General features: G+C 36.2%; 8 protein-coding genes across 8 annotated transcripts; 4 read left to right on the forward strand and 4 right to left on the reverse strand.

Annotated features, from left to right (window-relative positions):
* Window positions 1–2498: 2498 nt before the first annotated feature.
* Window positions 2499–3175, forward strand: GCK72_005877 (uncharacterized protein; the record flags this gene model as incomplete). Its single annotated transcript, XM_053725377.1, has 4 exons — window positions 2499–2649; window positions 2748–2879; window positions 2926–3024; window positions 3105–3175. 4 exons carry the CDS (start codon window positions 2499–2501, stop codon window positions 3173–3175), a joined length of 453 nt encoding a protein of 150 aa, XP_053589571.1.
* A 157-nt stretch (window positions 3176–3332) lies between these two features.
* GCK72_005878 (uncharacterized protein) lies at window positions 3333–4885 on the reverse strand (the record flags this gene model as incomplete). Its single annotated transcript, XM_053725378.1, has 7 exons — window positions 3333–3400; window positions 3649–3885; window positions 3933–4036; window positions 4081–4170; window positions 4216–4346; window positions 4398–4769; window positions 4817–4885. 7 exons carry the CDS (start codon window positions 4883–4885, stop codon window positions 3333–3335), a joined length of 1071 nt encoding a protein of 356 aa, XP_053589572.1.
* Window positions 4886–7639: 2754 nt separating this feature from the next.
* Window positions 7640–8362, reverse strand: GCK72_005879 (uncharacterized protein; the record flags this gene model as incomplete). Its single annotated transcript, XM_003109000.2, has 3 exons — window positions 7640–7900; window positions 7971–8094; window positions 8142–8362. 3 exons carry the CDS (start codon window positions 8360–8362, stop codon window positions 7640–7642), a joined length of 606 nt encoding a protein of 201 aa, XP_003109048.2.
* A 1196-nt stretch (window positions 8363–9558) lies between these two features.
* On the reverse strand, window positions 9559–10195 carry GCK72_005880 (uncharacterized protein; the record flags this gene model as incomplete). Its single annotated transcript, XM_053725379.1, has 3 exons — window positions 9559–9708; window positions 9992–10109; window positions 10158–10195. 3 exons carry the CDS (start codon window positions 10193–10195, stop codon window positions 9559–9561), a joined length of 306 nt encoding a protein of 101 aa, XP_053589573.1.
* Window positions 10196–10609: 414 nt separating this feature from the next.
* Window positions 10610–13290, reverse strand: GCK72_005881 (uncharacterized protein; the record flags this gene model as incomplete). Its single annotated transcript, XM_053725380.1, has 10 exons — window positions 10610–10786; window positions 10836–11251; window positions 11295–11395; window positions 11445–11558; window positions 11607–11731; window positions 11777–11881; window positions 11931–12266; window positions 12314–12508; window positions 12558–12847; window positions 12900–13290. The coding sequence occupies 10 exons, from the start codon at window positions 13288–13290 to the stop codon at window positions 10610–10612; spliced, it is 2250 nt and encodes a 749-aa protein (XP_053589574.1).
* Window positions 13291–18531: 5241 nt separating this feature from the next.
* GCK72_005882 (uncharacterized protein) lies at window positions 18532–18964 on the forward strand (the record flags this gene model as incomplete). Its single annotated transcript, XM_003109023.2, has 2 exons — window positions 18532–18780; window positions 18830–18964. The coding sequence occupies 2 exons, from the start codon at window positions 18532–18534 to the stop codon at window positions 18962–18964; spliced, it is 384 nt and encodes a 127-aa protein (XP_003109071.1).
* A 1289-nt stretch (window positions 18965–20253) lies between these two features.
* GCK72_005883 (uncharacterized protein) lies at window positions 20254–25541 on the forward strand (the record flags this gene model as incomplete). The annotated part of the gene is made up of 15 exons (XM_053725381.1): window positions 20254–20325; window positions 20371–20479; window positions 21836–22045; window positions 22095–22468; window positions 22561–22701; window positions 22744–22879; window positions 22926–23012; window positions 23057–23540; window positions 23802–23961; window positions 24035–24454; window positions 24498–24695; window positions 24746–24933; window positions 24982–25131; window positions 25216–25336; window positions 25389–25541. The coding sequence occupies 15 exons, from the start codon at window positions 20254–20256 to the stop codon at window positions 25539–25541; spliced, it is 3003 nt and encodes a 1000-aa protein (XP_053589575.1).
* Window positions 25542–25808: 267 nt separating this feature from the next.
* GCK72_005884 (uncharacterized protein) lies at window positions 25809–26978 on the forward strand (the record flags this gene model as incomplete). The annotated part of the gene is made up of 4 exons (XM_003108998.2): window positions 25809–26009; window positions 26053–26136; window positions 26179–26535; window positions 26583–26978. 4 exons carry the CDS (start codon window positions 25809–25811, stop codon window positions 26976–26978), a joined length of 1038 nt encoding a protein of 345 aa, XP_003109046.1.
* Window positions 26979–27005: the final 27 nt, after the last annotated feature.

The following is a 27005-nucleotide window of genomic DNA, read 5'->3' on the forward strand; positions in this document are numbered from 1 at the left end:
TGCAGAGTTATGTAGTTTTTCAGTTTATAACATTCAGCTTTTAAATTTGAAGATACTTCTTTTTCCATTGTTCCCTATTGTTTTCTTCTGGTTCGAACGACTTCATTTTTGACCATTCTTCTTCTCTAACAGCCCTATTCTTTCATCCTTTCTCCCCATAAACTTTCCCATTACAGTTTAGTTTTTCATAATATTTAAGGGAAGAAAAAGAACAAAACATGTTAGTTCCTGGTCTTTCAAGCCATTTGATCAACATGTCAAGTGATTTGTTTATGCATTGAAAAATAGATTGGAGTACGAAAGTTCCACCGAACTTCTTGATTTTGCAAAATAACTGTGGTGTCATTTGTTTATAAATTTGTCTTACGTGACTTTAGTTTGGTAGACAATGACTAGATTTAGAATTTGAGTAACAACATTTGTTCTGGTCTATGATTCCTCAATTTGACTCATCTCATCTAGCTACGATCATCTGAAACTGAAAATCTTTGTAGTGTAGAGGTCAAAAGAGTACTAGTTTTCAGTTCCTAGAGAATGAAAGGGATTGGACTAGAATTTCTTGTGGTGAGATTGAACCGAAATTTTCAACAACAAAAATAAAGCTCAAGGGTGTTATTCAGTCTAAAAAAGCTGAGATTGTTTCTGACATCGTAGCACACTTTCAGAGTTTTTTTGATACCGTTGCTTTTTTCCTCCAGTTAGTTACATTTAGAACGGTTCCCATTCAAATCGGAGAACATTCTCTGATCTCATAAATGTGAGATAACCCATTTCTGATTACATAAATAAATCATTAAGTTTCGATGACCTTACCCTCAAAACCAGTAAATCAAGTTGTTTCAATATAGAATATCATCTTCGATTTCCTCGCCAAACGATCTGCAAACGGCGAACATCTAGACAGTTTAGACAATAACACAAGCTGTTTCTCTTCATTTTCTCTTCATTCCCAGCTGACGTTGTCACTTATTTCGTTCCGTTTTTGACGTCACGAATCGAGACATCGAGTACTTATCTATTCAACGTCATCTGTTGTTCGGAAGAACAAATTAACAAAAAATAGACGTTGAGTACGTAGATTGTAGTAGACAATTGACTCACGAATACCTGTTATAGGAAGTGGTTGAAGAAAAAGACAGAAGAATACGGTAGCTCAATTGGGTCGGATGTTTCACACTGAATTTAGAGAATCCCACGATCAGAAGACAGTCAGGACTTGGCGAAGTTGAGAAAAGGAAACGAAAGTTGGATGGATTTAATTTGATAAGAGAGATAAGCGAACATAACTCAGAATGTGACATAAGCCACATGGGTTCACCGGGACATTATATGATTTGTGTCTTGTGAATCTTTTTGGAATTTAGATTCTGAACTTTGAGAAAAATCACTGGTCAGGTTCACAAAATGTCTGTATTCTTCGAGATGTCGAAATCGATTTCTAGAAATTGGGAATATTTCAGCTTCAACTGACGCCTCGATACTTATTCCCATTTCTCAGCGTGCAAAATCAGCAAGATGTATTTTAGTTATGAAGCTACAAGTTTTCTGAAACACGCCAAGTGTCACATCGTATTTTGTTTCTGACAAACAATCCTTGTCTGTAATCAATCTTTAATGAACTGTGTACTGCCAAAGATTGAAGAACCAGAACACTAAATCATCAGATTATATCCAGATGACGTGAAGACGGAAATGCGAAACCATGTGTAGTCTTATTAGCCAAATAAAATGAAGATATCTCGGAGAATTGTTGATGATCTTCTAGCCTTTATGTGGTTTGTAGACTATGTATATAGTAGATTACTCTCTTATGAAATCTTGATTCATCCTCTCCCATCAGAAGAATTTTCTGAAGACATAGAAGTAGAAGACACTTCAAACCCAGTCACCACAAACTACATACCAATGTTTATTGTCTGTACTACCATCCAAAACTTTCTTTTTCTCTCAAAGGTCACTACGTCAGTTTTTGTTTTGTGGTTCCATGCCTTTTGCCTCTCTTTCCTCCAATCACACGTTCTGCCACGTCATCCCAATCTAGATCAAAACCTAGTGAGCCGTAATTGAATCAGGTCGCTGATGGGTTGGAAGTGATTCAGAAACGAGTCACATTCACCATTTTTCCTGCAAACCGTCTCTTGTTCGTCAAAGACAAATGACCCCCCTCCGGACAGGCTCCGCCCATGTTTCCTCTAATTTTGAAAGACAGGTCGTTTGTATAAAACTGTTGGATCCAACTGATGTTTTATGGTATTCTACTAATTCTTCTATTCTCGAACATTCTGAAACGGCCAACATAGATTTCTGACATTTTGTTCTGATTAAGCTGGATTCTGTCACAAGACACAAACCAGTCACATTCCAATCTTATCACTTAATCGTATCTATCTTCTCTTTTCATTCCTTACATTTACAACCAGACGATCTTGATCTTTCTCTTTTTACCTCATTCACTCTGAATATTTCCTTTTTTATTTCAGAACAGAAACAATTAAAAAATGCTCGGAATGATGAATTCTCCTTCTGATTCTGTGGAGTTCTATGCCACAAATCGAAAAGTATCTGATGACGTCACAAATGGAGTTGAGGACTCAGATTTGAAAAAGTTCTCAGAAGTGAAACAAAAAGATGTTGTCTCTTACACAGAAGGTCAGTTTTCGAAAATAGGAAATAAATAACTCAACTTCTGTATATTTTATTGACCATAACTTTGATCTTTTCCATTTCAAAAATTATTTTTGTTTCAGATGGCCGTAAAATGATAAATGGAAAGCTTGTAACGGAAACCGATGCCCCTTCAATGTGGAGTTCAGCTTTGCTTCGTGGCAGAATTCGTACAATTACTGGAGCCCCAACCTCCGAAAAGGAAAAGAAAGCAGGTAACTTGCAGTCCTTCATTTTGAATTCAGCTATTTTGTGCCCCAGAACGCGAAAAAGTGCGCCGCAACTCCAAAAAATTGGGGAAAACTATTGCAGTTGTTGCATCACTCCAGACACTCACTTCCACTGATGTCATTGGAAAAGGTGCGAATTGCATGCTTTTCGATTTATTACATCTAGATTTAACGTCACCGAATGGAAAATTTAAATCAATTTAATTTCAGAATCTGATGTTCCCCAACCAGTTGAAATCACTGAAATGACAGTTGTTGGATCTTCCAGTCCGCCGAAGTGAGTTCAATGCTCTACAATTTATATCGAATGTAGTGTGCAATAGTGGAAGACAACAACAATTGACCTCGTTATACTTGAACGCTTTATATTACTTTTATCTGTTATTTGGAGTTTTTTTTTCGAGAATTTTCAATCAATAAAACATTTATTAAAGAAATTTAAACAAGCAGATCAACCGGTGATTTATTTAAAGCAGTATTTGAAGTTGATATGTCGACAAGGATATCTGAAAATAGTACGATAAGAAGAAGATGATTTATATTGGAAATTTTCCAGAATGAGAAATTATTCAAACTAATTCTCATAATTTTTTTGAAGTTGTAGACACAATAAGAGATCAACTACTTAAAAATAAAGTAAATCCGATTCTCCTCCATGGCATCCATCGGAGGCCCTCACAATGCACTGCGCGCACTGTTCTGCTACTTTGAAACGGCCGGAGGCCTTGCGCTCCTCCTTATTGAAAAATCTCACCTTCTTTCTGCAGTGATTTACGATAACTCTGATCCATTGTCACAATTGTAATTGGAACTTCATATGAAGCCAAAACAAAATTATGAGCTCTACCAATTGTAACTTTCAACGAATACTCAGTTTTGAATAAACCATTCACATTAATATTAGGAGGAAGTGCGGGAATATTGAACATTGGACGGAATGAATACGTTTCTCCGACAGCTATTTTAGTTTTTCCAGATTGAAGACCAACTCCTGAATTACGAAATCCAATGAAGAGATGTATCAAGATCTTCAGTTACCTGTTGTATCAATTTTGACAGTATCTATAACTTCATTAGTTTGATTCAATGCAGAAATACGACGGACAATATTTAAATGCACATACTTTAGGGATTGTTTCCATCTGAAGTCAATAATTCATGAAAAAACGAAGAGAAGACAACTCACTTATTGCAAACAGTAATACAGCTATCAATTCTGGCAGTCGTTGTGAATACATCTGTTGGAAGAAGAACATCTAGTGATATCGAACGTTCTCTGAAATTATATGATTGGAGAAAACGGAGAGTTAGAAAACGATACTTTGGAAAATGAAATGTTTTTTGATGACTGATTGGCTTGGGAATGACTTGTCTTTTGATGGATTCATAGTTAAGAACGACTAAATTCTCCTCGTGAAAAGCCACTTTGAATCCTTGATTGTACAGTTGAATCTGAAAATAAACAACTGATGGAATCTGAAAAATCTCATCGAAAGTGCATACCTCCAAGGTGAATCTCACAGTTACTGGAGACCCTGGACAATAAAAAGTGGGCGGGGCAAAATGAGGTAGGTCAATTTGAATAGGAAATGTCGCGGAAGATGTGAACGTTGAAGTAGATGATCCACATGGCTTATCACTCGAAAAATGACTGTTCTGGTTCTCATCATAAAATATATCCAATCCGAGCATTTCACTGACTGTTTGATATTTCCATAACTGAGCTTTCTCGTCTATTATAACTCTAGTTTTTGGAAAAGATGAAGTTGTGGAATTATTGTTTTGATTGTTTGGAATGTATTGAACTTCTCCATGAATTCTTCCTTCAACACAATCGATTTCAAGTGGTTGATGAGGTTCGCAGATTACGTGGCCCTTAAATTCAAAAGTTATGCCAAATTAACAAAAACGGAATAACTGACTTGAATAGTCTGGCCTGGTTGATAAAATGGTCGGTCGAGAAATACTTTGAATCTGATTTTGTCCAGCATCTTGGACCACCTGAAGATAAATATTTCGATTAGTGATAATGATTTTGAGTTGTGAAGTACCGGATAAACATATTGAGAGAGATGTTATTTGAGTTGCTTGTAGAAAAATACAGAAGAATTGCACTCAAATTGCTTTTGAAATACAAAACAGAATATGATTATGATCATGAATGAAACTGAGAGAAAGAGTATTCAAGAGTAGAGGGCGTATTCAAATTTGAATTTTCGGAAAATGAAGAATCGCACGTGACAGAACGAAACCACAATATTCAAATGCGCTACATTACTCATTGATTGACTCAATTATTATGACCTTCAGGATAAAAAGTTGCAGTAAAACAGAAAAGGAGCTAAATGAAAATCAGATTCATATTACCGTGATGATGTTATTTTTGGCAGTATTTCTGGATAATTACAGAAACTGTTCAGTTTGTTGAATTAGCAACGAAAACTTATCTTTATAAAATTCTGGAGTGAAATAGTTGAAACAAATGAACGCCAAGAGTCCGCAAAATTGTTCCTTTGAATGAAGAGAGTAACTAGTTTTGTTCTATCCTCCACATGTATTGTTATTTTCAGAGAATGAGAGAAAAAAGCAGCAGAACGAGAAAACATCCACATAAATCAGAGAGATCAATCGGAAAAAAATCAGCAGAGAATGCCAACTAAGTAGATCAATCAATGCAACTGACCACAATGAACTTTTTTCTTTTTGAAGATAGAAGAATAAAGTTCTCATTGAAAAGTTGGTAGCTGAAGAATTAAAAGAGAATTGAGAAACAGAAATGACCTTAAATAATTTATCTTTATATTCACATTCCTACAAAGTACGAAATCTGACTGATGACATATAAGAAGGGAATAAAAAACGGAATTCTAAATATAGAGAAATCGGAAGATCATCAGGAAAACAAACATTGATAGAGACGGATTCAAATTTGAAAAATGTAAGAAGAATGAACCAATTTCCTTTCTTTTTCTTCCGATTCACCGCCAGATGACGTCTTTTCTCCAACTTTTGAAGGTTACAAGATCATGATTTAATTCCATTCTGTTCCTCATTCAAACTCATTTTCTGTCGTAAAATGATGAGTCAATTGGATGAAAAAGGAAACAAGAAGTTGGAACATCAGAATTCAAACTTCAGATGTATAGAAAAACAGCTAGGAAATAGTGTGAGGTGGTGCAAAAGGGTATTTAGGAAATGAGGTTAGAAAGAGAGAGAAAGAGGTGAACCGGTTGTTTATTAGTGTGGAAAAGAGAGAACAAATAGATGGGTACAGCCAGATATACTCTCGAGTTAAAATGAATCAATCAGAAAAGAAAAAGTGTTTGTCTTGGGTTGGGTGAAAGGTTAAGCAGGGAACAGCTGGGTGAGAAGAAATGACGAAGAGAGGAAGAAGGGAAAATTGAATCAGAACTGAAAAGCATGACCTAACAAGGATCTCAGACTGCCACCTGCTGGGATGATTGAGTTGAATAGAGAAGAGACAGAAACAGGTTTACTTTTTATGATTTTCCTTAGAGAAATTCGTTATGACCTCCCTTTCAGTTAGTGTCTGTCTCCATCCTCAGAAAAAAAAGTCTGCTAAAGATTTCAATTGAAAGTTGGAGAATAAGGATTGCTAAACATTTTTCTTCTGGTGTTCGAAATTTTTGCATTAGATCTGAAAGTGAACAAACGTTCCAATGTTTACTTTTTCATAAACTAGATATAATTTTCGTCATTTCATCATCATCATTTTAAAACGTCAATCTCTGAAACAGTTATAGTTTCGGAGTGTTGCGTGAACATTATTCTTATCAAACGATATCTGGAGAATCATCAATTCTTTGAAGGAAATCAGCTGACTGACACACATATTGTGTAAAATTATGAGGTAACAATAATCATCATAAAGACACAACTATGAACACGCGTTATGAGGAAAGAAGAAATCGGAAATGACCATGAAATTTCGTCAAGTGCGACACATTTTCTATGTACGTAACTTGATGGAATTGGCTATGATTTCCATGAATCAGCTCCCCAAACACCATAAAAAAGAGAACGAAATGAAAAAAGAACCGGTGGTTTAGGTTGAGCATTTGACGTAAAAAATTTTAGTTCTGACTAATACAGAAATTTAAATACGAAAAAAATCAAAATTCGTTTCCAGTTAGATGAAGTTTGAAATCCAAGACAACAAGGCATAAATGAATGAATTCGAACCTAGCCGTGATTAAATAGAACTGAAATTTGTTTGGTTTTTGAACGTATTTGTTCAATCTCAATTCTAAATTTGAACTTTCTTCCTCTCTGCCCCCGGCAGTTTATGTACAGTTTACGGAAGCGCTTATCTCCAGAAAAAACAAACGAACAGAACTGACTAAAAACACAACGTGCAAAAACAAAAATAAACGAACCGTTTGAAAATGAAAATAGGTCAACTCGATGTAGAAAACGAGGAAAGAAAGTCGATGATGATTGAGTTTGAGACGTACTGATTACATGAATTTCGCTGAACGTGCTCGTTTGACAGCTCTTATCAGTAGGGTGTGCTCAACTGACAAAGGTCACATTTTTCGGCAAATGGTTAATCGAAAAAATGTTTACCGGAGAAATATTGTTTTGCAGTAGTCAAAGGATGTAATATTTATTATTAAAACAAACAAATATTTACATTTACTGAAACATGAAACTGGAAATAAACATAAATGAAAGACGGAAGTAAAGCAAAAAATTCAAGAATAAGACGGCTAAATACTTGTAGTTTAAGAATCTCCCTTGATGTTTGGATGTCCTTCGAGATATTCACGGAAACAGAAACGGATTCTGTCGAATTGTCCAACACAGAGTGCGTATTTGAGATAATCAGTTGGAACTCCATTTGTTGTTTCACAGTAAGCCATACATGCTGGAAGAACTCCTTGACGTTGACAACAGGCTGTGTGATCAGCACGAGAAGATGCACAATCCCACATTTGACCGACTGTTGGACCCTTTGGAGAGCATTCTGCCAAGTATCCAAGCACCTGGAATCACAGATTTAGAAAGAAAATAAAATGAGAGTAGAGTACATCTGAAAAACGGGGAAGAGGTTACCTGATCTGGTCTGAAAGCTTCAAAATCGCAGTATTTTCTTCTGCAGTCCACGTCAGCATCCTTCAACGATCTACAGCAAACTCTCAATTTCTGATTGGCATTCCTCTTCCCAGGTACTCCGTAACTGAAAAAAAAACTCAATTTCATTTGACAGCACGCTTCAAGTCATACATTTGTTGAATTCTATCTTGAACTGCATTCTTCACTCCTTGTTGAGCTGGAGCAAATGATTGTGGTTGTGGCTGAGCTCCGAACCCATTGGCTCCGCCCCATTGTTGTTGTTGTGGCCAAACTGGAGCTGCTGGTTGTTGCCATTGATTAAATGGATTCCATTGCCATCCTTGACCGGCAACGGAAATTATCAAAATGCTTCCAAGAATCAGATATTTCATTCTGAAAATAGAAAAATAAATAGGAATACAACAATGTGAAACAATGTGAAGGAATGAAAGAATGAGAGAAAGAAAACCATCTGAATAGTAGGAGGATCTGCTGAAGATTATCCAAATCTTAAAAGTTATAAACGATGTCGCTCTGAAACATTACGGAGTAATTTTCACCACAAACTGTCATTTCAAAAACCAGAAACAGCATTACGATCTAAAACAAAAACTGAAATTCCGATTTGAAACCAAATTTATACACTTTCAGACTAGAAACAAAGTGTAAAAAAGTGTAATCTGAATTAGTCATCAAGCCAAGAAAACTGTAAAAGTGATGTCAAAAGTAATCTCAAATAAGAAAATGACAGTCAAAGATCAAGAAATTGAAATAAAAATGAAAAGGGGATTGTTCAAGTTTCACATAAAGATGACAGTACAGAACAGAGAAGAAAACCGAAAGAAAAGAAGCTGAAGGTGAAGGAAAAAATGAGAGAAAGAGGTGGGTGGTTCCGAATGAATGTAGTCTAGATTTTCAGTTCGTGAGATCACTTTTTGACGGTAAAGCAGATTGTGTAACACCCATGAAACAACTGCTAAAGTATTATTCTAAACTATATAAGCAGGTACAGGTACAATCAATATTATTACAGAAGTAAAGGAATCAGAATTCAGAAGAAGAAGAAGAAGAAGAAGAAGAAGAAGAAGAAGAAGAAGAAGAAGAAAAAGAAGTAGTAGTTGTAGAACCTCACGTCATCAAACTATATCTTCTTCTTCTTCGTATTCTTCTTCTTCTTTCAATACGATGTATCAATTGTGTTGCAATTGGAGAGAAAACGAAAATCGTTGTGATAATAAGACATATCGTATTGATAAGAAGCTAGATAATAGCATGAGAAAACAACCGATTCTCTGATGTTAGCTGACCACCGAAATGTCTTCGAACCGGTTCGTCAGTCCGCAATTGCCCAACGTCTTCGTCTTCTTTTTTCCTGTTTCTTTTTTTATTTCAACCGTTTTTTGTTACGTTTTATTCGGTGAATTGGGAATTATTGTGAATCGAATTGAAATTCATGATAATTATAACACTTGAAATGAAAAAATAAAAAGTATGTCAAGTGAAATGAATTGGAAATAAGAGATTTACAAGTTTTACATATTATTTACCGTACCAGATACGCAGTGAAATGTAATAAATTGGAATAAAATTAAGAACGAATTGCCTTGTGATGCTTCAAATGAGTACGGAAACAAAGGCGGTACTTATCGAATTCAGCAGTACAGAATCCATATTTAAGCATATCGGTTGGAACAGCTTTCGAGGCATCACAGAAAGCACGACACAGTGGGAGAACGTTCTGGAATATGTGATTCTTGAAGTTTTTGAGACATTTTGAAAGAGGCTGCTAGAACCTGGAGTCATTAAAAATCGGATGAACACTTCAAGTAACTTTCCAATAGAAAAGAAAATCATCGAAAATGAATGAAAGTTTACCTGATTAGTACAACAGTTGGTGTGATCATGCTTTGAACTTATACAGTCCCAAATTCTCGAAATCGTGTTTCCTTTTGGTCCACATTCAGCAATGAATGGCAGTACCTAAAAAGTAAATTGTTCCTACTACCGTATTCTTAGTTTACCATAAACTGATTGATGTTTCCGAAATTGCAATATTTGCTTGCACATCCTGGGTCAATTTGTGGATCATGAGCACAACACGCTGCTAGTTTATCATTTGCAGTTTGAGCTGAAACTTGTCTGAAACACTTGAAATAATGACTTCCTTTTGAAGATTCTAATAGTTACTCGCTAAGAAACATCAGAATAATAAGTAGAGAGAACATTTGTCGAGTCATTGTGATTTCCATATCAAATGAATTGGAAAAGAGAGAAAAAGATAAAACGATTTATTGTCGAGAAAAGAGGAACAAATCCAGTCTTTTGTATTGTTTTGTTCCATCTTTTCTTTTCTTTCAAACTTCAGTGACCGATAAATATAATTATTTATTGAATATTTTAAACTGAAGTTATCACCCGGATCAATATTCAAAAATTCAAAAATAAAACCAAATGAACAGTCAAAAAATGAGATCAATGAAAGAGGGGAAGGGCTAGTTACTCGTGAAACAGATTGAGATTGAACAAACCTGTTCCAAGAGTATTTTTGCGTAGAAAAACGATATGAGGCTAAAGAATTTGTAATACAAAAGTCATGATTTGTGAAAAGGACCAGAGACCTAAATCAATTTAAAAATGATCTACCAAATGCGACATTTTTCAAATGGATTCATAGGAGAGCCAATCGGACAATCGAATTCTTTTGAAAATGCTGGAAGATTTTGAAGAGGAACATTCACACGGAACATTCCCAGTGAGTGAACATCTGTATCCATTATATGATCGATTGCTGATGATTTCAATGCTTCACACCATGTCTAAAATTTAAAAAATGTATTAGGAAGACTTGAATGGAACGGAGCTCACGTTAGCATATGCCAAGAAGAACAATTGATTTGGACTGAATTCTGTCAATCCCGGAAGTCTTCTTGTCTCTTTTTCTCTGTCCAATTTCAGTTGATATGCTTGAAACGCGACTCGAAGTCCTCCGTTATCTGCAATATTCTCCCCAATCGTCATTTTTCCATCAACTTTTCTGCCGGTCTGTGGTTCAATTTTACTCCCATACTGAGCGACAAAACACTGTTTCTTCTTCTGAAATGTTGTCATTGTCTCTGTATGCCACCATCCACGTAGATTCCCTTTATCGTCATATTGTGCTCCAAGATCGTCGTAACCATGAGTTATCTCGTGACCTATTCCCATTCCAATTGCTCCGTAATTGGAGAATGAAGGGGCATCAGGAACGAACATTGGAAATTGGAGGATTCCAGCGGGAAAAACTTAAAACACCAAATTAGTTTTAATAAGAAAAATGAAAATTACTGATTTCATTCCCCGTGAAATAATGGAAAGCGTCCACTGCGATGATAGGAGAAGCCCAGTCAATTACTGATGGAGTACGATGAAGTTTCGACAGAGCATCTCTGAATTTTTGTTGAAAATTTTTGCCTGAGTAAAACAATGAAGTTTTACCTGTAAGCAGCTTTCTTCAGAGATATCGCATTATCAAAGAATTGATTCGCAGTCAATCTGACACCAGCATATGGAAGTAAAACGGCAGTTTCATTGAGTAGAGAATCGGGAAATCTGGAATTGGAATGTGTTCAAAACAGTAAATCGTGGAAACAACCTCACCCAATTTTATGACCCATTGCATCCAATTTCATTAATGCAGCTTCTCTCGTTGATTCATCAATCCAATCGGCATTTAAAAGCGTCTGTTCCATTGCTTTTTTCAAATCTCGAATCATGTCTTCCGCCTAAATATAGAGAAGAAGTCAATATACACAAACGATTTCACTCACAATCTTTTTGTCTCTTTGAGTGAAAAACTTGTGAGCATATTCAGTGGAAAGAGGCATTGCAAGGTTATCTCGAACTTCTCCGACACAAACTTCCCAGAGTGGATCCTGATGAGAAAGTTGAAAGATGTCCTTTTTAAACTTATAATTTACTCACATCAGAACTAACTCCATACATTTTCTGTCGAAACTCCAACATGGGTTTTCGATATTTGGCAGGCAGATAGAAATCATAACTTGATACCAAACACCACATGAGGAAGTTGTTAATTGAACTCAATGGTTTCGATTTGATCAATGAATACAAATTCTCGAAATAGTTGACGTCAACAACATTAATAAGAAGAGAATCTGGCATTCTACCGAGATTACTTCTCATTTCCTCATTGAAGAATGCTTCCCAATTGATTTTATCGTACTTCTTTTTGAAATCTCCGAATGTTATCATGTTGTTGATGGAACTATGGTTTCGAGAAAGTTCGATACGAGTCAACTGAAAAAAAACTGTGAAATAGGGAAACTTCTGATGGAAGAACTCACATTGGCGATTCTCCTCTCGAAGTCAATGATATCATCAACTTGATATTCGATAACTCCAGTTTCATCTTCCATATCAACTCCCAAGAGGGACAAAAGTGAGAGAATATATTGACGATAGTATTGTAAATAAACGTTTGATGAAGGCACTTCTCGATAGAATTTCTTCTTTTCCAGAAACAATTTTGGTGGTGAAAACTGAGATTTGAAAAATTAGTTTTAAACTGAAAACTATCAATTAACTCACCATAAGCACATGTTTATTACTGTCATCGAACGAGGAATGGACAAAAACTCGAAATATTCCATCGACACCATGTAATGCTAGATGACCAGCAAGAACTTCCCATTGAAAATCAATTGAATCAAATCGAGCATTCGTCAGAAGTGGCCATCCACCAAGATTCGAGATTAAAGACATAAGCGGTTGAACTCCCAAATCATCTTGAGCAAATTCATCCATACAAGAATCATAGTGGATTTGAGCTAATTTCATTGACCGAGTTGCGTTCTCTCGCGATGTTTTTTCGAGAATATCTGAAAGAATTTGTTTAAAAACTCTTTAAAAATGATTGAGAATACAACAAACTTTTGAGATGTCTATCCATTTCTCGTTTCATTTCACTGAGTACTGTAACTTTCTTCTCATGCTCTGCAATTACTTTCCTCGTCGTATACTTTCCACATGCAAATTCATAGAAATCTTCACATGGATTCGCATCTCGATTCATATTATTCAGATAATTAGCTGCCAATCGAATACAATCCGGAGTCAAACATGTTGAATTATCAGATCCGTATAATCCATAATTAATATGATTCGAAGATTTTGTTTCATATCCATCTCCATCCGGATTCGAACATAATTCGGAGCCTGGAGTAGAAGAGAATGGTAATAATGTAGTAGTTGAATTATGATTCATTGCATTCAGAAGTGAACTATTTGTTGGGAGATAAGTGAATGCTTGCCACGTGGCCATTAGAAACTGGAATACCTGAGATAAGAGTGGAGAAACCATCCGATAGGATTGCCACAATAGTAATGAAGGATATCGAAATTAGTAGAGTCAATATGAAAAGGGCGGCGAACACTGCTGCCAATCGAGCATTTCTGTAACATTCTCTTTTAGTCCGTTCTCTTTTTTTCATATAATTCCGCTTATCAAATGTTTATATATTTGTTTGCTTTTCCTCTTTCTCCCCTTCATAATCTCCACGTCATTGTTGACGTTTTGCCAACGTGAGGTGCCAACAACAGATAGTTTCTACAGTCTACATCAGACACTATGTCTATTTGAGAGAGCTTTCGAAATTTCACAGTGGCTCTTTTCTCTTGCGCAACCGGCTGATTAGTCTTGTCCGAAACGCAAAGTTTAGAGATGCAATAATCGAGAGACGCAGACTATTTTGCATGGAAAAAATGAAGGGAAAGTGATACTGGTGAGAGAAAGTACTCAAGACTAAAGGCTTTTGTAAATACGACAGAAAAGAGAACTGTTGGGTGGTCAGGAGACAAAAACATTTGGAAAATGAAGAGAGGAAGAGATAGAGATAAAACTGGATTATGTCTCAGACGTTTAGGTTTGAAGTTTGGTTTTGAGATATGATATGGAGTTCTTTAGTGATATATCTAGTTGGATCATGGAAAAGAAAGCGTGAAGTGGTGATGATGGTTGATGTTTAGACAACTGGAAACTATGCAATGATCAGAAGATGACTGGATCTGTTAAACAAAGAATAAACAACTTGAAGCCAGAGAACAAGAATATTACTGTAAGTAAGGTTAAACTGTTCCGATCATATTGTAACTAAACTGAACTTCATCCATGTAACCGAGTGAATAGATTTAATTTCTTCTTCTTTGCATGAAAATTTCAACTTCCATCTTCTCAAATTCAGAAGTATCTTGCCCATGTTCACTCACTTTCCTTACTAGTTAGAAGTTTTCTGATGCTCATTCAGGTCTCCTTCATTGAAATTTTTAAATGCTAATCATTTGAGGAAAATGAGAAGAATAATCTAGTTTTTTATGCCCCCTAATATGGCGATAGTTATGAATCGAGACGGGAGCACCGCATTTGAGAGCATTTGGATGTAACAATGCTCTTTGGAAAAGTGACCGAGACTGTCGCGCACCCACGAAAGAAAAAAAAGAGAAATCAAAAATTGAGACAGGTTGGAACAAACATTCTGTAGAAAAAAATTGCTCAAGAGAGGAAAAAGATATCCACGTTTCTCAGCATGGCGAGATTTCGGGAAGAAAAAAGAGAGTATGTTGGCAGGTTATGTAAAGATCAAGTGTCAAAAGATGAGGAGTAAAATGATATATTTGAATAAAGAGAGAAATTAGAGTCTAGTCGATCAGCTAAATTTTGATGTAATCGGGAGAGAGTTCAAGACGGAACAACAGAGGAAAGTAGAGTATTTTGCTTTAAATCGGTCTTGGAAGTGAGGCGAGGGAATGAAAGAACAATTGGGTCTGGATTAATTGTATCCTACTGTAACATAGAAACTGAGTGACTCGCAGACTCCCCTTAAGTTTCACATGTGGAATAGAAAGTTCTCGAATCGGAGACGAAATCTTACTTTTTGTTGCGTTCCAGTATTTTTGTGATCGAATAGTCAATCATAACAGTTTTCGCCTTCTTGTTCATGTTGAGAACAATCGAAAGAATAGTTAGTTACCGTAGTCGTTGATTATGATCACGCATAACAAAACCTGAGTTGAATAAGTATTTTGTGTGTGTCGGAGTGATAAAAATGATAATCAGAATGTGTCAGGTAGTTTGCTCATGCGGACGAGAGCCACACCACGGGCGCCAGACAATCGGATTGGCACACAATCGGTTTGGAAGGGTGGTGAAAAGAGAGAAACACGCTTTGAGAGTAGAGAAATAGAGTTGGCTCACGGGAGCAGAATGACTCCACCTCTTGGAGCCGGTTTCTTCCTGGAGAAGTGAATGAAATAGTGTGTGAGATGAAGAGAAGCAGAGATTACCGAAATGGAATTGAGAAGTTGCAGTTCTTGCAAAAGAATGAGCAATTGGGAGAAAGTTTTGGAAGGGGAAAAAAGAGAATAACTATCTACTGATTCAGAAACTGTCACTATTATATTAAAGTACTTGAATGGGTCTGTTCTGTTAATTCGATTTTCACCTATAAATGATATATTAACTTCAATGTCAAATTTGAGCCAAAGAGAGTGTAATAACAAAAAACAAAGAAAGATGAACAGAAAATAAGATGAAAGGTCAGTCACCTGTTGGATGACGGATTGCCTCTGCAAAAAACACTTTGCGATGAGATATATTTATATTTTCAGAAAGTTGAAAACAAAATGAAAAGGAAGAGAAAGAAGAAGAAGTTTTTGTAGGTTGGAAGAGAAACTCGGAACTAGAACAAGGACAGTCTGAGAAAGTTTTGCATAAAATTTAGAAGACTGGAATAACATTGATACTTTATAAGAGTTTTTTGAAGAACTAAATTTTATTTTTTATAACAATCTTTCAAGTACTGATTTCAAAAACATGAATTAGATAAAGAACTTTTGGGGAATTTGTGCCACATGAAACAGTTTTGAAATGTTCAGTTTCCAACAGCCAATAAAAAAAAGTTCAGTTATTCTGCAACTAAAAGCCATCTATTTCAGTCTGGAAGATTGTAAAAAGCGTGCTCTGAACCACTTGAACCATCTCCTCTTATCATAATAATCTTCTCTAAACTCTTATTTTCTTTTCGTTCGGTCACTCAGTTTCCAATGTTTTCACACAAAGCGCACCTTTTGGCTACTGCTTTCAAGTAGCCGACCCCTCTTCCTCTGGTGTTCCGTTCACAAATATTGACATAAATAGACTTCGGAAATCTTCTTAATAGGATTTTCGAAATCTTATACAGACTAGTTAATTGTAAACTTGTTAAAACACGAACTATCATATTTCACGAAATTTGAAATAAACGAACCTATCCGGAAAATGTTCCAAATGACTGACATCACTGGATGAGCAATCACTGATTACCGTAGCTCCAGAGGAAGAGTTTGATCTGAAAAATGAGATTTTAGAATTTTCGATTTTGTTGTTTTAGAAGTCAAGCTTTCACTAATTGGGAACGATAAAGCTCATATATAAATGACCCTAAACCCCGAAATAACTACATATAAATTCCGAGTATTGTCAATTTATGGGTAGTTTTCACTTCAACTTTTCCATCTAAAAGACAGTGAAAATTCATGCTAAAACGAACCGTCCTCCCCCGCCGGAGCTAGTTGTTATGGTCGTTGAAGAGGTATTTTGGCGACGGCTGAAAAATTATGAAAGATGCAAAAATAGGTTTCTCAATCAAATAAATCGTGTTTCTGATCCAAAATTAAAAATTATTTTTGAATCTGTAAGTGAATCAGATCTCTTTTTCAAACCTTTGGTTATTTGTCAGGAGTTCCGATTGAGAAACCATTTGAAAATCGGATAAGAAAAAATATAATTACCAAAGTTAGGAAAAATTCAGAAAGGAAAATTTCAAATCTGTTATCGACTCACTTTTGAAGGATTTTCTCCTCGACCGACACAATTTTGATATCGTCAGAAGCGTCAACGGCGCCCAGTTTGAAAAATTTAACAGTAATGAGTGCACAGATTACTGTAGGCGGCCCGAAATAGGCGGCGCAGAGTGGACCAAAAATGATTGAAAAAAGAGCAAGAAGAGAGGGATAAACAAAAGAGAGAAAATGCTCAAGTCAAATTCACCGTCTAGCTCTTGTCCCTCTTGTTCTTATCCTGTGATGACCGACATTTTGAAGAGCGCATGTATCAGAAATAGTATGGAAAAGTGAGGAGATGCAGGCATTGATGACTGTTAACAAGCTATTCTTGAGTATCTTTGGGGGCGCTAAGAGATTGTGAAACAGACACAAAATAGGTGGTCAGTCGAGGCGGCGATTTGATGTTTCAAAGACTAACAATCCAAACGAAAACTCTTTTTGAACTTTTGTTTTTTCTACAAAACCATCTTTTGATTTTTGGAAAACTATGGAATTATGCTTTAAATTTTAGCCATCAAATACAGATCAGTCCCTATACTGTCTCCAATCCCAGTCACATTTAGCTGTTGTATTTGATTTACTGTGACGAAAAGACAATAATCTCAACCTTAGATCCTTCAAAACACTTACTTCTTTTTATCGGTCAACTGAAATCCATATGATGGATTGAATGCAAAAAAAGAGTTTTTATAACTCCAACTCGCTGTCGTCATCGTATTATTTTCTTTCTTTTTTCGCACAGTCATTCTGAAAAAAACAAGAATTTCTGAACTTTTATGAAATCCAAAGAGAAAGTGGAAACTATAAAGTTTCTAGAAAACACTTCAGTGTTACAGTAATCTTCCGAGTTATGTAGATTTAAAACTTGCCACTTCATGAATGCCAGTGAAATAAAAGAAAAAATTAAGTAATATGAGCAATCAATCAGATAAAGATGAATGAGATGTGAAGAGATGTCTCTACTAAAAATGAATGCAATAAAAGAGACAAAAAATGGCTGCTCGAGGAGATTTTGAAGTGGATCGAGATTGGGCGGAGACACGCATCGAGACGGTTTGCAATGACCTCTTGGAGCATTTTATTGGGCGATGGTTGAGGTGAAAAATGGATTGAAATAACTATCAGAACTCAATGAAAATTCCTACAGCAAAGCCAGCTACCGAAGAGAAAAACAGAAAACCGTATGTAGACCTAACTATACAATTGACCTTGAAATTCTCGGAGCATTTGACCGCCCCCTCAAATCTCCTTTTTTGTCTTTAAATGGAAACTTAACAAGTGAAACACAATAGAATTAGTCAAAATGAGCCACGGAGAGAATGGAAGAACGAAACAGTAACATTTGTTAAGCCGGATTGAAATGCGAGTGACGGAAGAGGAATAGAGAAATACTAGAGACTGTTTTTGTGGACTCGAAAGAAATTACACATGTAAATTTTAGTTTCTGCAGCAAAACAAGAAAAAATTAAACTCTGAAAAAAACTTATTTACTTTGAAAAACTTCACGGGTTTCAATAGGAGAACAAGAAAATGTCCTGTTAGTATTTTACGTGAACTGACAACCTTCTTTCCACGTTTTTAGGAGGGTTTCTGGAACGAAGATCTGGAGCAGAGATAAGAAAACCGCATAAAAGGGGAGGTAGTTGATCAGAATCTTCATCGAGTATCACTCAATCAAACCGCCATGGCTCAATCCGTCCCACCAGGAGACATACAAACCCAACCCAACGCCAAGATCGTCTTCAATGCCCCATACGACGACAAGCACACCTACCACATCAAGGTGATCAACTCGTCTGCTCGCCGCATTGGATATGGTATCAAGACCACCAACATGAAGCGTCTCGGAGTTGATCCACCATGTGGAGTCCTCGACCCAAAGGAGGCTGTCCTTCTTGCCGTGTCTTGCGATGCTTTCGCTTTCGGACAAGAGGTAAAAATTATAAAAGAGTTTTGTGTAACTCATAGTATTCTTTTTACAGGACACCAACAACGACCGTATCACTGTTGAGTGGACCAACACTCCAGATGGAGCTGCCAAGCAATTCCGTCGTGAATGGTTCCAAGGAGACGGTATGGTTCGTCGTAAGAATCTCCCAATTGAGTACAACCCATAAGATTGCTCGATGAATCGCCGTCCCACACGCGTCTTTTCTCTTTGCAATGAAATTGAATAAAAATTGGTTTTATTGTCTTTGTATATACCTTCTACACAAGAAATATAAAAATTAGTACATCAAGAAGAGAAAAAAACAAAAAGAGAGAATTGACATCATGAAGTGAGCATCAATTCCTGAAAAGAGAAGGAAGAACGGTTTCTTTGTTATGACTATCCGGTCCTTGGCACATTCGAGGTCATCCTTCTATCGAATCCAGTCTGTTCAGAAGACACTGATCCTTGGCGGCTCGGCCATTGGAAAACAATAAAACATATTGTATTGACCATCTTTTCTATTTGTTTCTTGTTCGTTTCAATTCGTTTCAATATATCTGTGTGACTGTCGGCTAGTTGGTCGGCAGACAAAGTAGACAACACTATGAACTCTTTTTTGTTTGCTCCGAAAACGATACAAGAGAGAAAATTGAGACGGAAGGAGGGGAGGAAAAGAATTTGGATATGCTAACGGATACAGTCAATTGTTTGTCTTTTGAAATCCGAAAAAGAAGTTATCCGAGTATCAAAAAGTTCAAATTGTATCTTTTTCTGTGTTTTGATCAGAGTAACGTTTGCAAGAGAAGCTTCGACAGAGACTTGTCAAACCAATTTCCAAATTTGAAACTCCTTCTTTACGAACACAGAGCCACAAATTACTTTCAGCAGTATCCGCTCGCCGACCTTCCACGTCATTTCCAGAACTTTCGCTCAGTTCTTCGGTCCTTATTTATTTTCTTCTGGTCACTTTACGACGTCAACACATTGTTCAATCCCCCGGGTTCTTCAGAATGTGTAGAAGGAGAGCACACCGATATCCATCACGTAAAACATTCCTCTAGAAAGAATAAGCAAAAGTTCGCGTGACTTGTTCAAACTTGTTCTCTCATTGTTCCACTTCTTCTGGTGTGACACAGAGAAATCAGAAATCTGGCTCCCAAAGAAATGACGTATTCTAGACTAATCAGACTAATTATCTCCAAGAGACCCTGCCCACCACCATTCTGAAATTAGCTGTGCTGACTGGCCAAAAAATAATAAAAATAACATGAAGACAATGAGGTCGTGGCTGCTCCTGAATGTTATTGTTGTGGTTGTGAATTTTGTGTATTGAAGAAGAGAAATACAATAAAATTTCGAGAATTTCCCTATTTCGTTTCATCCTAATGAATCGTGTTCCAGTTCTTCCGAGCACTCAATCTCATTTTTTTTATTCAATTTTATCGTTTTTCAGAGGGATATATCTCAAGCAAAATGTCCGTATTCTTATTCCTTTCACTGTTTCTTTTCTACTTCTGTAACACTGTTTTCTCGTATTATGTTCAGGTGGGATCTTTTTCAGCTATCAATAATTTAATGATTTATTTTCAGACCAAACGATTCGACTACGATCCTTCGCCAGTTTTGATGTATAATCAAATGTATTCACATCAAAAGTGGATTCCTTATCATTATGAACTTGACCAACCAGCTGATGAAAGTACGTTTTTTTCTCTTCTCATATTGAATGTTCTCAAAAATTCTTCTCTTGACCCATATCTTAACATTTGCCAAAAATAAATTGAAGACACTTAAAATAATACTTTACTCTTCGGCTTGCCATTGTTATGTATGAAATATGACTTTTTTTTCAATAATTGTTTCATTCCAGATGCTGTTCCAGACTGGGAATCAATGAGTGATGGCGGAACCATTGACAAAAGAGTCACAGCTGATCAAATTAATTCTTTATTGAAAAATGCATGGCTTGGTCGATAGTTTTCCAATGTTTCTATAATAAACTTGTTGTCGTGTTTATCTGTTCAACATTTCGCCGTAGAAATTCAGCTTCACTCGAAGCTACAGTAACACATATACCAAGTTTCCACCAGCTGGAAACATGCATTTCTTCAAAGTTTGTTGAGAAGGCTCTTTGGCTCTATTACAGTTTAGATGTCCTTTAAAAACTCAAACGTCCCTTAAAACACTTAAACGTCCCTTAAAACACTTGAACGTCCTTTCAAACTCTATTTTTTAAAAACGTCCTTTAAAAAGTTTAGACGTCCCAAAAAACGTTTAAACGTCCCATAAAATGTTTAGACGTCCCTTGAAATCCCAAAATATAGTTCTGAAGATTTAAACGTCCCAAAAAACATTTAGACGTCCCAAAAACATTTAGACGTCCCAAAAAACATTTAAACGTCTCAAAAAATGTTTAGACGTCCCTTGAACACTTTCAGTGGCTTTTAGTGTTGAAGGGACGTCTAAACATTTTTTGGGACGTTTAAATGTTTTTTGGGACGTCTAATTATTTAAAACCAAATTTTCAGACTTCAAGGGACGTCTTAATATTTAATGGGACGTCTAAACATTTTTTGGGACGTCTAAATGTTTTTTTGGGACGTTTAAACATTTTTGAACATATTTGGGATCCGAAAGGACGTTTAAATGTTTCAAAGGACGTCTAAGTGTTTCAAGGGACGTCTAAGTGTTTTAAGGGACGTCTAAGTGTTTTTTGGGACGTTCAAGTTTTCAAAGGACATCTAAACTGTAATAGAGCCGGCTCTTTTTATGACCGCTGCGTTTTTATTTCAAAAAAAAAGTAAATAAAAAGCTTCAAAGTTCCAAAATTCCATACGGTTCATCGCAAGTCCTGGGTTAACCGGTTTCATATGTTTCAGAGTGCAGTTTGAACTCCCGCGTATGGTGGCCTAACTCTCCCGACAAGCAGGCTGTCGGTCTTCGGCCGTGTACTCCTCTCGGACAAAAAAATGTTTTTCACTTCAGAACATTTCAGTATTTATCTCACACACTAAAATACAATTATATTTTTGCAATAAGATTCATGATCATTCAGGCATGGCGGCTGAGCCAATCTGGAAGGTTCGACCTGCCGCCCGAAAATTCGAAACCGACCGAAATTTAGTAATCCCGGCAGTACAGCATCCTCTCGAAGATTCAGAGACAAAAAAGAAACTAGCCGACTTCTGGACAAGATGGGAAACAAAAAAAAGTGATTCTAATAATTTAGATGAAAAGGAAACTTATGACTTCGAGGATCCGCTAGGTGAGCAACACTTCTGAAAGAAATCTTTAATACGTTATTAAAAATTCAGGAGCTACATTCGGAGGCGCAGATACAGACGATAAAATAGATATAGATGTTCTTCAGCAATCAACGAAATCCTCTCGCAGTTTTTCTCTTGACAACACTTTGGAAAACAGAAAAGCCGATCGCTCATGCTTCGACATTGAACTTCCAGATTTTCAGCCATGGAGAGAGAAAAGGGCACAAATTTTATCAATTGGAAAGCCAAAAGAATTTGGAATGTCGCAAATTGATGTGCTCAAAGCTCGTCTCAAGTCGTTAGCTGATGAAAAGAATCTTAAAAGTCTGAAAAAGGCCGGAGACGTTTCACAAAAGTTTTTGACGCTCAGAGAAAATCTGATAACAGCGTGGGGACGAGAAGATCGTGTTGAATCATTCAAAGTAAGTTTTTTTTTCTGAAGTTTAAACTAGTTTTTGCTATTGTTTCAAATTGCAAATCTGTTATTATTATCTGTGCAACTCTCAAAGTTCAGATAGTCGTTGAATGTACACATCTCCTACAGTCCATACCGCCATACTCAGAAGAATATCCATATTATTGGCTTCTTTCTATTGACGTAATTGACACGTTTGGAAAACTTCTTCACGATCGACTATTATTGAAATCGAATGAAGTATGTCATCTTAACTTATTGAACAAATAATCAATATTTTAGGCACGAAATAAAAATGGACAAACTGATCTTCCAGTTAATTTCAATGTCGAACAAGTGCCGAAAAATGTGAAAGACATGGCGATGAATTGGTTTTTGAAGCTCTCAGAAATTATTGATATTCCAGTAAGATTTTATAGTGAGTTAGAAAACTGATTTTTGTATCATTATTTATGATTTTCCAGTTGAATGCTCGATGATAGCTTGTCTCAAATTTTTTGATGAAACGAATTTGTCAATAAATTTAGAAAGACTTTCATTGATGTGCTCCGGTAAGTCAACTGTCCGGAGAAGTTGTCTTTATTCAATATTTCAGTGTTCCCCGATGATCTTTCTTCAATATTCGCGCGGGTTCATATTTCACGATACAGTATGCTGATTGACCCCTTGAATCGTTCTCCTCATTGGCGAGTTCTTCATGATTGGATGCAAGCTCCAAAAGATGTAATGGAAGACTCGCATCGCAAAAAGCTTTTATTACCAGAAGTAAGAAAACAGGATGTATCAATTCAAGGAATTGCTTGGATAGTTCAATGTATTGCTCACAGAGCACAAACTGTCGATGATCTTGTTCCTCTCTTTGCATACTGTCGAAAAGCTACGCCGTTGAATGAGAAGACATATATTTTGATATCAGCCGTAATTGAGGGATTGCCTTCCAAGTATCTATCTGTTCATTCTGAGCAAGTTCTCGATATAGTTTTCGCTCTGCATGAAGAATTCGAAGACCCACTGACAAGGCTTGGAAAACGATTTTTCCCTATGCCTCCAGTCGAAGAGAATAGGAAATTCGTGAAAAAGTAAGTCCGGAAGGTGGAATGTGTGTGAGCAATATATAAATACTGTAACTCAGTTATTACATCCAACAACTTATAAAGCTTTCGTCCCTTCCTTTCTTAAATTCCTCATCGCAACACAAAGAACTGCCGGTTACGCATCGTCACTCAGTTCTGTGTCGTTTTGTGTCCGAAATTGTGCTCCCTTCTCTCACACATTACTCTTTCTCGATGCATCTCTCTCATTTTTGTTCTTTCTCTTAACTGCTTTGAAAGTGGTTGCAGATCAGTATGGATGAGGGTCGTGGATATTGCCAACTTTTCAACTTTTGTTAATTGTTGTGCTGCTTGGACATCGTTTACTGCAAAGTATTACTCATTGAAAGATATCAATCGAATTATTGAATTGGCACTAGTTCGGATAAGAATGGATGATCAAACCAAGGTGAGTTTAATAACTTCCAAGCAGAGCAATAACCTTTTATACAACAAAATGTTTAAAAGTTACAAATTTTCAGAAAAAAGAAAACACCCATCTACTTGTTGATTTAATTGCATCTTTCTTGGAATTCACAGCTGAAAAAGACGATTGCCTCGAGATAGTAACAAATAACAGCTTCATCAAAATGGTGGATCTCATTGGATTCGATATGCAGTCTACATCCACTTGCTCTCGACGAATTCTTGAAATTTTCACAATGCGTTTCGAGAAAAACTCGATTTTCGATGTGTCGGTTTGTGGATTCATCATTGAAAAGTGTCATTCCATGTGCAAGTCATATCGACTTGAGGATTCGGGAGAAATAAAAGTGATGGAACAACTCGTGTGCTCTTCATTATCATTGATTGATTTCAAACGGATTTCTGACATGGACCAGTGTGTTGAATTTCTGATAAGATGTCGTGAAGAAATGGGTCTGAGACAAGACATTTTAGCAGTGAGTTCAGATCAATATTGCTCATCTTGACTTTATTTTGCAGCATATCATCAATATGTTTTTCGAATTTACTCAGTTTGCTCATCTAACTCTCAAATCTGGAAAAAAGAAGTCGGATTTCATGAGAGTCTGCATCACCAATTTGTCTCTCACGATTCCAGCAATCAGAGATCCAGTGAAACGAGTCAAAATGACTGTTCAAAACATTCAAATGTGTCTACTTGCCAACTTCTTACCACAAGTAAACTCAGAAAAAAAGCGATATGTATCGATAATATCGCTTTCATTTAGATAAAAATGTCCAGTGAACGAATAATGGAATATATGAACGAAATCAGTACGAAAACTTCATCTCCATGCTTTGTGATATCTCCTCTTATCAATCAACATCTTTCTGTTCTGTGTTTCTGTCCAGATGGTTTCAGTGACGATTCACCTCCTCTTGCATTCTTTTCGAATATTTTAAAATTAGTAGAACGGTATAAAGGTATATACAATCTCAAATTTACTGATAATGGAAGTTTCAGAAATCACGACGAATGGTCGAATGAACAGAAGGGTGTCCCTCTGGCGGAAATCTATATAAATATGCTCCGATACTTGTGTAATTTCCGGCGAATTGACATGCTAAAATCAGATGGGAGTCAGGATTTCCACATTGGAGATGATGATTACTTGTAAGTTTTTCAGTTTCCATTTCAGAATAAAATATTGAGAGCGGCTATATTCAAATAGTCTGAAAACTGTTTCTTTATTTACAGTACACTCGTCGATGCTAATATTTCTGAAGTTATCACAAAACTGTTTTCACTTGCCAGCGAACCGACAATTGCTGTAATAACATTAGAAAACGTTGTAATGTTATTTGAGATTCACGAAGAGGTAAATATATTCCCAACCGACATCTGAATTGTATTTATTTCATTCATTTCAGATGCGCTCAACCATTCGAGGACTGTTAAAACGATCTGTTGGAGCTCCACCTCATTTGCAAAAAAGGCTGGATTTAGTTATTCAAAATCTTCGTGAAGAAGCAGAGAATGACGAAAATATTAAAAATATTCTTCAACGCTTATCACTTCTATAACTAATACTTCTTGTTGCCATGGACTACTAACTTATTTTTAACTTAATATTGATCCAAGGATGTACGGGTAGATCCAAATTTTACAAGTTTTTTCTTTATTATGTGATGATTTTGAAACATTTCGGTTATAATTGTTTTTCACTTGATTGATAAAAAAATTTATGCTTAATTTGACCAATCTGAATCATTATAATTGGTACTGTACCCATTAAGATTTTTTTTAGAGAAATTGTAAAGTATTCTTCTGAAGTTACTTCAGAAAAAAAGATGACAGAATGTAGTGACGACGACATCTTTGCTGATTTCGATGACCGAATGGATACCGCACCAATTCAACTTGGAGATTCAGATGATTCTTTCGATGAAGGATTTCAGAAAAATCCATCGGCGATTGATGAGAAATCAGTTATTGAAGAGTATCGGAAGTTGAAAGAAGAATCGAAGCGAATAGACGAAGTGGCTGTCCAGGTAACAACTTCCAAATTTTCTCGTTTCAATTTTTGAATTTCAGATTAAAAGCCTAATCATGATATGTAGAGAAATGGAAGAATGCTACACAAAACGAATCGACCAGAGTTTGACGAGTTTTGGAGAGGTTATAGATATACTCGGTATCAAAAAATAAATATTCTTCCAGATTAGGTATCTACATGATGGCTCGATACTCCTGCTTGTTACCATTCATAATATAACAAGTCAACCAATGATTGATTGGACTCTTTCCGTGCACCCTTCATCCGTATTTCCTAGAAGTTTTCAATCTGCATCATTCTGTCAATCAATTCCTCTCGGAACCCTCGTTCCTGGTGTTCGCAAGTCGTTCCAATGTCACTTGAATTGTGAAGAACCTCCGTTTCTTTTAAATCTTTCTCTTATTCGAGAATTTCAATTAGATGACATAAGAAAAGTTTTCAAAATTGAACTTGATCCAATTTCCGTCACTTTTTGGAACCAAGCCCAGTTGATTCAGAGAAAAAGTTCAGAATTGAATACGGTCAGTCTTGTATTTTTTTCAAACACAATCATGAAAAACAATTTCAGAGTTTTTCATCTTCTATTCGATTGCCAAATTCTCTAGTCAACCTACTATCTGGAAGCCCTGATATCATTGTTTCGATTGCTCAAGTTTTCAAAGCAATTTTCAAAGTTTCCAATATCCAAAATGATACGATTATCTTGTGTATTCCATCTAATGCCACAGATAACTTTTTTGTAAAAGTAACTTGTGCCAAAGATGGAACAGCTCATCATTTAGTGACAATTGGAACTGAAAGCTCGCGAAGCCACACGTTACTCACTCAACATCTGCGTCTCCATCTCATTGTGGAGATGTCGAAATTGAAGTCGCGGCCGGCAAAAGGGATATTGATGCTAACGAAAATGGACGCCGTTTCGGTCGAAGAGCTCTTCAAGTCTATGCTCGGTGCATTTCACTAACCACTGATCTCTTTTTCATTCACTTAT

Source organism: Caenorhabditis remanei, chromosome II (genome assembly GCF_010183535.1).
Source record: "Caenorhabditis remanei strain PX506 chromosome II, whole genome shotgun sequence".
In the NCBI taxonomy this organism is placed as follows: Eukaryota; Metazoa; Nematoda; class Chromadorea; order Rhabditida; family Rhabditidae; genus Caenorhabditis; species Caenorhabditis remanei.